Below are 12,569 nucleotides of genomic sequence, written 5' to 3'. Positions count from 1 at the left end.
CACACTGCAGCGGTTATACCATTCTCTTCCGCAAAAGTACATTACGTACCATCCCTAGCCTACTACCGGAGAGGCACAACCATCCAACGTCATGACAACCAACTCCCATCCGATGTTACAAGAAGCCTTCCAGCGACTAACCCTTTCCCACTTCTGATACCTTAAGCTTTGCACTCTGCAAGTTTTTGGGGGGTCATCAACATCAACATCATTCTGGTGGCTGTCCGGCATTTATTTGCAGCTTTTGGGGGGAGTACTCTGGGTTCGGGCCAAATACCGAGCCCGGAGCCCTCTCCTCGGACAGCACGCCAAATACGCATTTATTCTATCTGACTTATTTGTAAGTGTGAACTCGTGAAATGATGTTTTATTAACAAAGTTCGGGAGGAGCACGTTCAAATAATCAAGCAATCAATCAATCAATCAACTCATCAAACAATTACCATGTCTACCCTATCAGCATGAGAGGAAGCATATATATATATTCACTCTGTCAACTCACCTAACTTCCTTGACAGTTTTCAGCATCCCTCCACCACCCCGACTCCTCACTCTTGGCTTGTTCTTTCACAGCCAGGAATACGGGGGGAGTACTCTGGGTTCGGGCCAAATACCGAGCCCGGAGCCCTCTCCTCGGACAGCACGCCAAATACGCATTTATTCTATCTGACTTATTTGTAAGTGTGAACTCGTGAATTTTTATTTGGAGCCTCCTCAGCTCACAGTCCAGCTCCTTTAGTGAAAGTCTAGTTTGAGGCTCCTTTTGTACAGGGCCCTGACTGAGTCTGTTTCCACCTGAAACATAATTTCACCACAAACATGATCTTTACAAGTTTTCTGGAGGCTAATCAAATCACAAAAAGTTCCTTAACTTCCTACAAACACAGGACTGACTGTAATTTATTGTCAAGGGTTTTAAATCCTTGTTCACATTTCTTCTGAAGCCCATCGAGGTAGAGGCTTCAGTTCTGTGGCAGGTTGTGAAAAATCCTACAATAAAAGAGATGTGTAAGGGCAAGTCCCTTTTTTAGCCACATATTCAAATGTTTGCCATAATAAAAAGCCCAGTGCATTCACATCAGCAACTGTCTCAGAACACACAGACAGTGTCTTCTTTTCCTCCACCCTAATAAATAAAAGTAGGCCAATGTAAAGCACAACTGTTGTAAAGCAGGTTATGTTTGGTGTTCTGTCTGCTGCATACTGACCTCTGTGTGGGAGACTGTGTGTGTGTATGTGTGTTGGCTTCAACAGGGACACTGTATTTCCCTCTACTGCAGAACATACAGTCAGCCATATTTAAAACTTAAAAAAGTAGTAATGTATTGCACATGTACCCAGTGTTACTTGCTAAGAGGAGCCAGCACCAGGGTCAGATTGTACAGCACCTGTAATCCCATCCATAATCGGCCGTCCCTTATTGCCTACTCACAGCCAACTCCTCCGCCAGTGTATTCTGAATTTCACTCTTTTTTTCTGTTTGCTGCAAACAAGTGTTTGTGATAAAATGTTCACAGAAATAATAAAAGGTTGTGGTAAATACTCACCACTTTGAATTATATTTTTATACGTTGTTTTTATCTGCTGTCAAGAACGTTTGGAGTTGGGGTTGCATCTAAAAATCAATGAATATTAATCTTTCTTAGTATGTACATGCACATTTTTTATATATTATAAAAATAGGCTAAAATATATAGGCCTACATCATTTTACATGAATAGCCTATACAACGTATTTGTTTAACTTACACATATAACGCAATCAGCGATCTTTCTCCAACAGTAATCTTCTCTTTGGCAGCAGACCGTATTGTTTCGAGCTTGAAATACATATTTAAATTCATCGTAATTCTGAATGATCATCTCTTGCTCCTCCGCGGAAAAATATATCTCTCTCGCTCTATCTATATCGAACGCGATTGGTTGTTAGGTGCCAACGTCACTTTGGTATGTGCACGCGCTCGTGGAGTAATCATAGCTTAAAGATCAAAACCTGAGTTGACAGAGAAAGTTGATGAGCTGCATCATGGTACCAATAAAGCCTGATCGCATCGGTTTGGTTTTGGTCGACTCAAAACCAATCCTGTAACCCCGAGTTTGTTCAACTACCATGATGGTAGTTGAACAAACTCGGGGTTACAGGATTGGTTTTGAGTCGAATCAGGCTTTATTGGTACCATGATGCAGCTCATCAACTTTCTCTGTCAACTCAGGCTTTGATCTTTAAGCTATGATTACTCCACGAGCGCGTGCACATACCAAAGTGACGTTGGCACCGAAAAACCAATCGCGTTCGATATGGATAGAGCGAGAGCGATATATTTTTCCGCGGAGGAGCAAGAGATGATCATTCAGAATTACGATGAATTTAAATATGTATTTTAAGCTCAATACGGTCTGCTGCCAAAGCAGTGTTCTATATTCATGTAAAATGATGTATATATTTTAGCCTATTTTTATAATATATAAAAAATGTGCATGTATATATAGGCCTACTAGATTAATATTCATTGATTTTTAGATGCAACCCCAACTCCAAACGTTCTTGACAGCAGATAAAGACAAAATATAAAAATATATTTCAAAAAGGTGAGTATTTACCACAACCTTTTATTATTTTTGTGAACATTTTATCACAAACAATTGTTTGCAGCAAACAGAAATAAAGAGTGAAATTCAGAAAACTGGTGGAGGGCCACAGAAAACACTGGCGGAGGAGTTGGCTCTGAGTAGCAATAAGGGATGGACGATTATGGATGGGATTACAGGTGCTGTACAATCTGACCCTGGTGCTGGTGCTATGTAACGGTCACCAGCTGGAGTGCCCTTGAGAGCCACCAGAGGGTAATCCACACCAGACTATTATCACTCCCTCACAAACTACATTTCCCATAACTCACTGCCCGGACTCATCATCACTGATTGCTTTCACCTGTGTCTCATCACCATGTTAGTCTCAGCCTATTTATACCATCATTCACTCACTGTGAAGTTTTGTATTTTGTTGCACTGCACTTCTGAGTGTTTTCCCTGGTTTTCTTGTCTCTTGGTTTTTTGGATTTCTTGCCTGTCTCATGGACTACTCTTGTGCCTCTGACCACTGCCTGTTTTGTTCTGGTTTGTTTGTTTGTTTGTTTGTTTGTTTGTTTGTTTGGATTGTCTTCCTGTGCTTGACCCTCTGCTTGTTGGATTACGATTCTGGATAACCCCTTTAATAAAAGCTGCTTTTGGATCCTCTACCCTCGTGTCTCGGAGCAGTTCGTAACAATGTTTCATGAATGGCACAAAGTTATGTGACTGTTCAAGTCTCTGTCTTTAGATCTGTGTGTTCAATAATGTGCTTTTTTGTCCTTTGTTGTGTATCTTTGGATTATGTTGTATTGTAAATAAATCCAAACAATCAAAAAGCCATTCTTTTTTAAATCTCTCTCAGGAATTTTCAAGTAAATAGTTGGTGTTCATTTAAAATTCCAAACACACTGAAATGGGCATAATCTCTCGAATAATCTGATAAAGCCATTAAAGTTGTGCGTATTGTGTACACGCCTGATTTTTATGTGGGCAAGACTTGAGACTAAAGAAACGCAATAGGTTTTGTTCTGGGTTTTGAGAATTGTTTATATCTCACAATTCTGACTTTATTTCTCACAATTGCATGTTTACATCTCACATTTATGAAAAAAAAAAGAAGAAAGTCTGAATCGTGAGATAAAAAGTCACAATTGCCTTTTGTGTTTTTTATTCCGTGGCAGAAACAAGCTTTTTGGGGACAGGATGAGAAACAGAGCAAGAAAAGGAGAGGAAAAAGAATGAGAGAATATGATAGAAATGACAGTCGAAGAGAAGGTACAGCTAATATAGTATTATTGTATAAATATATTTTTGTAAATGCAACAGTTAGTATCAGTCATTACTTGTCGGATACGATTAGAGATAGTATGTTTATCGGGGAGCCACTAGAAAGTTATTCCATAATTCTTTAATCCTTTATTCCTCCAGTGAGCAAACCAGAGGAAGAAAAAGAAACAAAAAGCTCATACCGGTGTTGGATAAAGGATAAAGACAAATATTGATTTGATGATGATGATGATGATGATGATGTTTATGTTCAGACTCTCAGGTCACTGTTGGATATGCACTTCAATTCACTTCACAGATAAATATCTAGTGGAGGTTGAGAAGAGAGACCTTAAATAAAGAGAGTTTAAATAAAAGTGTTTTTTTTTTAAATCTATATCTTTAATAAGTCAAATGTAAACGGTGCTGTATTACCATTGTGCATGAAATTTACTATATATATATATATATAAACCTATCATTATGAAATATGACCACATACAACATTCAATTCAGACACAGGGCAAAGATGGCAACACTGTATATGTTTTTACACAAACATATCACACAAGCACATATCTGAACATATTTATTTCAGCTCATTATAACAGAAAAAATTGCGGCCACAATTCAATTGAAATATTTTTCATTGTCTTGTTTTCTTAAAAAAAAGATTACTTTGTATTTAAAGATAATGGTGTAGTTGACTTAGTCATTTTAAGGCCTTCAAGAGAGCAAAAATGTTACTCACTGTTACTCACACATGTTCATGTTCTCAATATTTATACATAATAGGCAGAATATTTGAACTATTCACAAACATAGGTGTTGCACAGATTCTGGTGTCATCTAATGTTTGATAAGGAAGTGCTTAACACAAGAACCCTAACTATTCCATTCATAGACAGACGGAATTTACAATTGTGCTTCATGCAAGAGTGTAAGTGATCATTTCTCTTCTGGGAACAGATTTAAGTATGCCGATGAAGGTTCACATATTTTAAGTGTCAAAATGTATTTTGCTGACACTCTAAACCATTGATAAAACATTGCATATATAAGTGGATTCATACAGGAATTCATGCATAACATCCAATACATTACATCAATTATAAGAGTGTCATTTTCGTCATGCCCAAAAGAAAGAGTAACTATGTAGTACGGTGTCCAAAAAAGAAGATAAACCAGTACTACAATCCCTAAGGTTCTTGCAGCCTTTTTTTCAGATTTGGCCTTTTTTTCTGTGACTGAATTTAAATGCTTAGCTTGCCGTTTAGCTATAAAGCAGATTTTCACATATAATGGAATAATTATGCAACAAGGAGCCGCTAAACAAACAAAAGCATCTATTAGAAGATTTTCCAATGTAACAACAAGTATGCATTCTCCAATACATGTGTGGTTCCTCTCTGGATACAGTAAAAACTCATACAACAGATAAAACGAATAAAAGAAGGAGAATAACCAGTTTACAACAATTGAAACAACAGCTCTGTTATTATTGACTCTTATTGGATATCGCAAAGGGTCATTCACAGCAATGTATCGATCCACAGAAATAATAATCATATTACCAAGAGATGCCACGACAACAACATAAAGAATAAGAGGAAATATTGAGCAAAATATTTCTCCAAAGTACCAGCATGGCTCAATCAGTTTCATTCCCTGCACTGGCATGAGAATCAGTCCTGCGATCAGATCAGCCACTGCCAGAGAGAAGATCAGCACATTGGTGGGAGTGTGGAGCTGCTTGAAGTGCGAGATGGAGATGATCACCAACAGGTTCAGAAACACGGTGAACACTGATGTTACAGCGATGAAAATGTACACAATGATGTACTCTGCTTCAGGTCGGATACTTCTGGTACACGACAAATTGTTGTTTGGAAAGCAGTATTGGATTGTTTGATTGTCCATGTTTGTCAGTCCCCTGTTCAGATTCTGTGTGAGGATGCTTGTCAGTTTAGCCCCCTGGTCCTTGTCACTGACATGACTCAGTTTTATAGGCACAGAAAGCACAGCGACCACCCCATTCAACAATACAACCTCTCAAATCCACCCACTAGTTAAATATGCATAGACCTGATCTATCTGATCTATACAATATAGTGGATTAGCAAATCTAACAAAGCGAGTTTACTCTTACATTCTGCCTATGTAAGACAGCATCTGTTCTAACAAACAGCAGGCAAGTGCACTACTGTAAGAGCAATAAGTCCAATCCATCGCCTTCCATTACACTCAAAATTATATCCATGCTAACATACAATAAAAATTAAAGATTGAATCTGGATATTTTCACATTTCTACCAGAAAGACTCGGGAGAATTATTTCAATAAATCGTACATTTATTGACAGCTCAGCAAGCTGATAATATAAAAGTCATTTGGCGTAGGCCCCGCCCGTAGTGCATAATCCGAGGGTATCAGATCTGCAATTCCTGCCTGAAGACGAAGGCAGGGGCGCAGCCGACCCCCCCGGGAGGTATGGACAGGACCATCCTGGTGGTGGTGGGGAGGATGGGGGTAATCGTCGCTTCAGTATCTGCGAACTCAAACATGTGTAAGTACCGAACTTTTATACAGTGAGCATAAAAATATGATTGGATAGAAGTGGCAATAGGTGATGTAGTAATTGAGTCTTCCCGACAGAACTTATGCTAAAGCTTTCATTTCCAGTATAGGGCTACCACTAATTTATGTCCCTGGAAATAATCTCAAGAAAGGAGCCTTGAAATATGATTAGACTGTTATGCAAAGGCAGAATAGAATAACTCATTTAGTCAAAACTGAATTATGACCACAGATATTAGTTTTATCATTTGTCCTCATAAACTAATATCTGTCCTTTGACAGCTTTGGTTAAACTATGCTTAGATTAAGACAGGGGTGTACAATGCTGCTCCTGGAGGGCCTCTGTCCTACAAAGTTTAGCTCCAACTTGCCTCAACCCTCCTGCCTAGTAGTTTCTAATTTGCCTAGTAAGACCTTGATTAGCAGGTGTGTTTATGTGGGGTTGGAGCTAAACTTTGCAGGACTGGAGACCCCTGGATTAAGAGAAAATGGATGGACCAAGGCAGAGCCGGAGGGATAAGGAGGCCCGGTGAAGCTATAAGGATGACGGTCCCCGGTAAAGCCATAAGGATGACAATCCCAGGTGGAGCCGAGGGGGAGAGGGGCCAAGGTGGAGTCGACTGGTCGATGGGCCAAGGTGGAGTGAGGGGCTCAGAGGATTGAGATAAAGCCAGGGGAACGACATCTTTTGGCGAAGCTTGCGAACTGGAAGCCTCAGGCAGATCCGAGTTGCTAGGTGATGCCAATGAGGGAGGATTCGAAGGGCTTAAAGGAGCCAGCAAAGACAAGGCTCGAGAACTGGATGGCATGCTCTGCTGGAAAACCCTTGTTCCAGCCATTCATGTGGACGTAAATATGACACATGCCACCTATCTAAACATTGTTGTGGACCAGGTACACCCTTTCATGACAGTGGTGTTCCCTGGTGGAAGTGGACTCTTTCAGCCTGATAGCACCTGATAGGGCCATTATGGGAGGGTATTTGTCTTTCTCAGGTATTAAACACATCAATATTCATGATGATTCATGCCTCCTCGCATAAAGCTTCATGACCTTATTTCAGTGAAAATTTTCTTTTTGTTTTTTCACAAACCATGCATAAACATCATTATCTCAAAACTACAAACAACATGCTGCTGACATATTGTTGTAGCAGAGTTTGTGCTGAATACAGTGTAATCAGACTTTAGCCATGAAAATGTCACAAGTAACAGAAATAAGCACAAATGTCAGAGCATGTCAGAACACCTCCAGGACCCAGAAAACACCTCAGACCCCAGAGGGTTAACCAATGAGTAGCCATGGCAACAAACTAGCAACAAGAACCAAGATAACAGGAACAGAACAGAACATGATAAGGAAACACAGGAACAAAAGGAAACCACATGTGAGTCCACAAACAGAACATAACCATTACACATATGAGCTAAAACATATCATTGATCATTTCCTAACAAGGCCACATATTAAGGTCTGGGTAGATTAGATTGCAAACAATTAGTTCTCATAATCAACGTGTTGGGTGCAGGAGAAAAGGGCAGGAATAAAGATCTGAGCAACTTTGACAAAGGCCTATTTGTTACGGCAAAGCGACTGGGTCAGAGTATCTCTGAAACGGCAAGGACTGTGGGTTGCTCCCAGTCAGCAGTGGTGAGAATTTACCAACAGTGGTCTGAGGAGGGACAAACGCAAACCAGTGACAAGGTATTGGGTGCCCAAGGCTCACAAGGTCAAATAAGGCTAAACTGTCTGGTCCGAGGCAACAGAAGGACTACTGTGGCACCAGTCACACAACATTTTAATGATGGTTATGGAAGGAATGTGTCACAACACACAATACATTGCACTTGTTGCGTATGGGGCTGTGTAGCAGCAGAGTGCCTTTGATGACCCTTGTTTACCACCGAAAGAGTCTACAATGGGCACTTGAAGCATCAGAACTGGACCTTGGAGTAGTAGAAGAAGGTTGTCATGTTTTATTTTACATCACATGGATGGCTGTGTACAGGGACGGACTGGGGCTAAAAAACAGCCCTGGACTTTCTCCCAAATAGGCCCATCATCCGGCCATTCGCCTCTAGCCGTGTGCGACAGACACTAGTCAGGATGTCCTGATATATGCCACAATACTGTAGCCTATCAGACAAGGTATTCACAGCAAGTAACATCTCAAAACCAATTATGATAATTGGGGTTGTATTTATTAATGAAGCCTCAGCCTTCAAATAAAAACAAAAAATGTACAATGCCATAAAATACAAATAATGAAATGTCACTGGCTACAGTAACCCCAAATTACACAAACTTGTAATTATAAAACATATAGTTACTATATACCAGGGTCCAACCTTTTTGTGTGCGAGGGCTACCTCAAGGGATAAAATAATCTAGAAGGAATTTTTATTTCTTACTCCAATATTTATTATACATAACATGGTGAAGCTTTTTTACTTTTCGCCGTCATATGGGAAATAATAAAATATCTTAATATTCTGGTTCAGACTTACATGCGTTTAAAAAAAAAAAAAAATCCTGAAAAATTATGAAAATATTTATTGATTTTTTGTTGATTTTCTATAAACCTATTGTATGTGTTATCAAAAACAGTAGCCCAAACATTTAGTATAAATATTAATGAAAAAATAAATAAAAAAATAAAAAAATAAACTGCCATAACTTCTAAACAAAACATTACTGCATTAGGCTACATTTTACATGACTATATTAATATAACAGCATTTTTAATATGAATACAGGCACATTTCTGCCAAAAAAGGTTTGTTTTACTAAAGTTAATTCATAAGTTTTGGTGTGAAATGTCTTCTAACTGGTTTGTTCTTGGAACAATGTTTCGCCTGTTTTTTTTTTGTTTTGTTTTTTGCGTCAATATGTTGAGAATATCAGCGCTATTTCATCTGGCTTTTTACAAGCTTAAATCACATAGTCATTTGTGGGTTTATAATAGAGATAGAGAATTCTGCGCTGAATTTAAATGCTTCTCAGTGGATCGCGCAGCTCTGTGTAATAATGTTTGCGTGATCGAGATCAGCGTAACGTGCTTTGGCCGCGATCGCTGTTTTTTGGGCCGAGCTAATAATGCGCTGCTCAGATCAAACAAGTTTTGTTCCGCTTTTTGAGCGTTTGCCATTTGATGTTTCTCATACGCAACGCAAATGACAGCGTATAATCAAAGAGAGTTGGGTAATTTTGTGGAGGCAAAAGTTCAAATTGAAACGTTTAGTTGAAAAGGTCGCAAAAATTATACTATTTATTCGAAGTCTGGAACCCCGACGGCAAGTTGTGGCTATTTATAGAATGTGTTTAGCGGGCAACTCACAGGCACCACGTTGGAGACCACTGCTATTCAAATATAATGTAAGCAAATTTAAAAGTGCAGCCTTATAAAACTAACTTTCTGTCAGTGGCTATAGGCCGACTCTTCTTCCTCAGTTGTTGTTTTTTACACGTAGCATATAAGTGATCGTATTAGTGCCCCTGCTGTTGGCTGTTCATATTGCTTTATTAGCCTTTTTTATTTTTTTATTTTTTTTTTGTGCCGACGGCCCTCGGTTGGACGGCCGTTCTGGACTTTTCCAGAACGCACAGATTGTCAGTCCGTCCCTGGCTGTGTACGTTTGCGCCTTTTGCCTGGGGAAGTGATGGCACCAGAATGCACAGTGGGATGACGACAAGCCGGTGAAGGGAGTGTGATCCTTTGTGAAAATGTTCTGCTGGAAAACCCTTGTTCCAGTCATTCATGTGGATGTAAATATGACACATGCTATCTAAACATTGTTGTGGACCAGGTACACCCTTTCATGACAGTGGTGTTCCCTGGTGGAAGTGGACTCTTTCAGCAGGATAATGCACTCTGCCACACTGCACACATTGTTCGGGAATAGTTTGAGGAACTATTTGAACAAGGATTTATTACTAATGTCTTGGTGCCAGATACAACAGGACACATTCGGGGTCTTGTAGAGTCTATCCCTCAGCGAGTCAGTGCTGTTTCGGCACTATCCAGAGGATCAACAACATTTTAGGCAGGTGGTTATAATGTTTTAGCTCATCGGTCTGACAGGTAAAACATGAGCTTATCAATTCTATTAAATCAATCTGCTGTATCATTTTAACCATTACTCATGGTAAGAGGATATTATAAATATTTAGCTTAAGTTTTCAATGTGTTTGAGTCATGAGTTATATTTCAATAAAGTTTAATGATGCAACACAAACACATTTAGTAGTGTGCAAGTTGTTATTTAGTGCTCTTTAACATTGCAACTAGGGCAAGTTGTAACTTACAGCTTGTGCAACTGGCCCCAGGTTCCAGGCATATCAATTACATCAGTGGTTCTCAACTCTGATCCTGGAGAGCCACAATACTGCAGAGTTTGTATGTCTCCCTTATCTGACAAACCATGTTCAGTTCAAGCAGCTCTCTGGTAACAAACTGATGATTTGAATCAGTTGTATAAATGTGATTTCTCATGGAAAATACTGTATATAAACATATGATTCTGTTCACCCTTTGTTCTTAGTTTGTTCCTTGGTAGTTCTAGGTTGTCGGTTCTCTTTAATGTCAAGATATGTTGTGGTTATAATGTTATAATGTTAATACATTTGTGGTCTAGTGGTTAGAGAGTCCGACTTGTAACCCGAAGGTTGCAGGTTTGAGTCTCACTACTGGCAGGAAATGTAGGTGGGGAGAGTAAATGCACAATGCTCGCATTACCCATAACTGAGGTGCCGTAAGACACCAAACCCCCAATCGCTCCCCACTTCTCTGGCTGTGTGTTTAATACTCACTGCTGTGTGTGCACTTGGATGGGTAAAATGCATAGTAAAAATTCCAAGTATGGGACACCGATTGGCTACACGTCACGTTTAACTCTTGATAAATCTCCAACATATTCCTGTGATATGAGTGGTTTTGGATGATTATTAAAGCCTATTTAAATATATCTCCTTCGTTGTGCTATTTGACCAGCGTAAACTTGACAGAAGAACCGACCATAACAGATATGGATTTACCGGCCATCCAGCTGCTCTGCATAGAACAAGAGCAGCAATCTCAAGAGGTCCACACCAGGAAATTTCTACAACTGGCGTGCCTAACGAACTCTCCAGACCACTCGCTGTTCATATTCCTCACACAAGTTTGAACGAGCACACAAAGAGCCCAGCCAGTTGCCTCGCAAGGAGCGAATGCCAGAGCCCACTGTAGAAGGAGAGCCTGCCTCAATGAAGATGTCAAGAGTTGAGGACTGAGCAAGCCATCGCTCCAGAGCCCGAGCAGTGGGACTGCTCGTGGAGTACTAGGGCATGGAGGAAAGCCCCACCCACACTCCCGCAGCCATGAGTGAGCTGCAGCTGGCCTCTGCAAAAATGTATTAAAATTTGGAAGATGATATTCCCCTTATTCTCCTGTCCCCACTGGTTCTGCCAAGCTCCAAGTCTCCTGTGTCTCCCGTGTCTCCAGATATCCCACCCAACCGCCCTCTCCTGCATCCTCATCCAAAGTGAGCTAGCCTGTTGGCCCTGCCTCCACTGGTTCCCATCAGCTCCTCAGCTCCTCCGCTCCTCCTTTGTTTACTCCAATATGCTGCATGGATGCGCCTTGGGTTTTCCAGTCTTCAGCTCCGCCCAGTAAAGAGAATCCCCCGACTTTGCCTCCAATCGATGATCCCGTCACTCCATCTCAGCCTGTCAACCTGCCTACCTTGGCTTCTCCCTCCCTTTGCTTCACCAAACACCATCATCCTTACAGCTCCACCAGGCTCCCTCATCCCTCCGGCTTCACCTTGGTCAGATGTCACTCTGCCTAAGCCATGAACTTCCAAGCCATCCGCTGTGCTCCGTCTCTCCCCTCCTTCGGCTCTGTTTGGCTCCGCCTGGCTCCGTCTGGCTCCGCCTTCCCATTGGCTCCACCTCAGTCCTCTGGCACCCTGGCTCCACCTTGGACACTCGTCACTGCATCTCCACCTTGGCCTCCAGGACCATCGGTGATGCCTGTTCTTGCTGGCTCTTCGTCTGCACTCAGGGCCCTTTTCTGCGTTCTGGGGCAAGAAGACCAATGCAGTTTGGTGCAGAGGCATGATTTATAAAGTCCCTGGGATAGGCCTCAATAAGGCCTCCCTGGTACAATGGGTCTTT

At 40.8% G+C, this 12,569-nt stretch overlaps 1 protein-coding gene across 1 annotated transcript; it reads right to left on the bottom strand.

Moving 5' to 3' along the window:
• Positions 1-4,784: 4,784 nt before the first annotated feature.
• Positions 4,785-7,252, bottom strand: LOC307149467 (trace amine-associated receptor 13c-like; the record flags this gene model as incomplete). Its single annotated transcript, XM_079855811.1, has 2 exons — positions 4,785-5,823; positions 6,912-7,252. The coding sequence occupies 2 exons, from the start codon at positions 7,250-7,252 to the stop codon at positions 4,785-4,787; spliced, it is 1,380 nt and encodes a 459-aa protein (XP_079711937.1).
• Positions 7,253-12,569: the final 5,317 nt, after the last annotated feature.

This window comes from Squalius cephalus, assembly GCF_949319135.1.
Source record: "Squalius cephalus genome assembly, chromosome: 21".
Taxonomy (NCBI): Eukaryota; Metazoa; Chordata; class Actinopteri; order Cypriniformes; family Leuciscidae; genus Squalius; species Squalius cephalus.
Note: the sequence above shows the minus strand (reverse complement) of the source record. Positions and strands in the feature narration are given on the sequence as shown.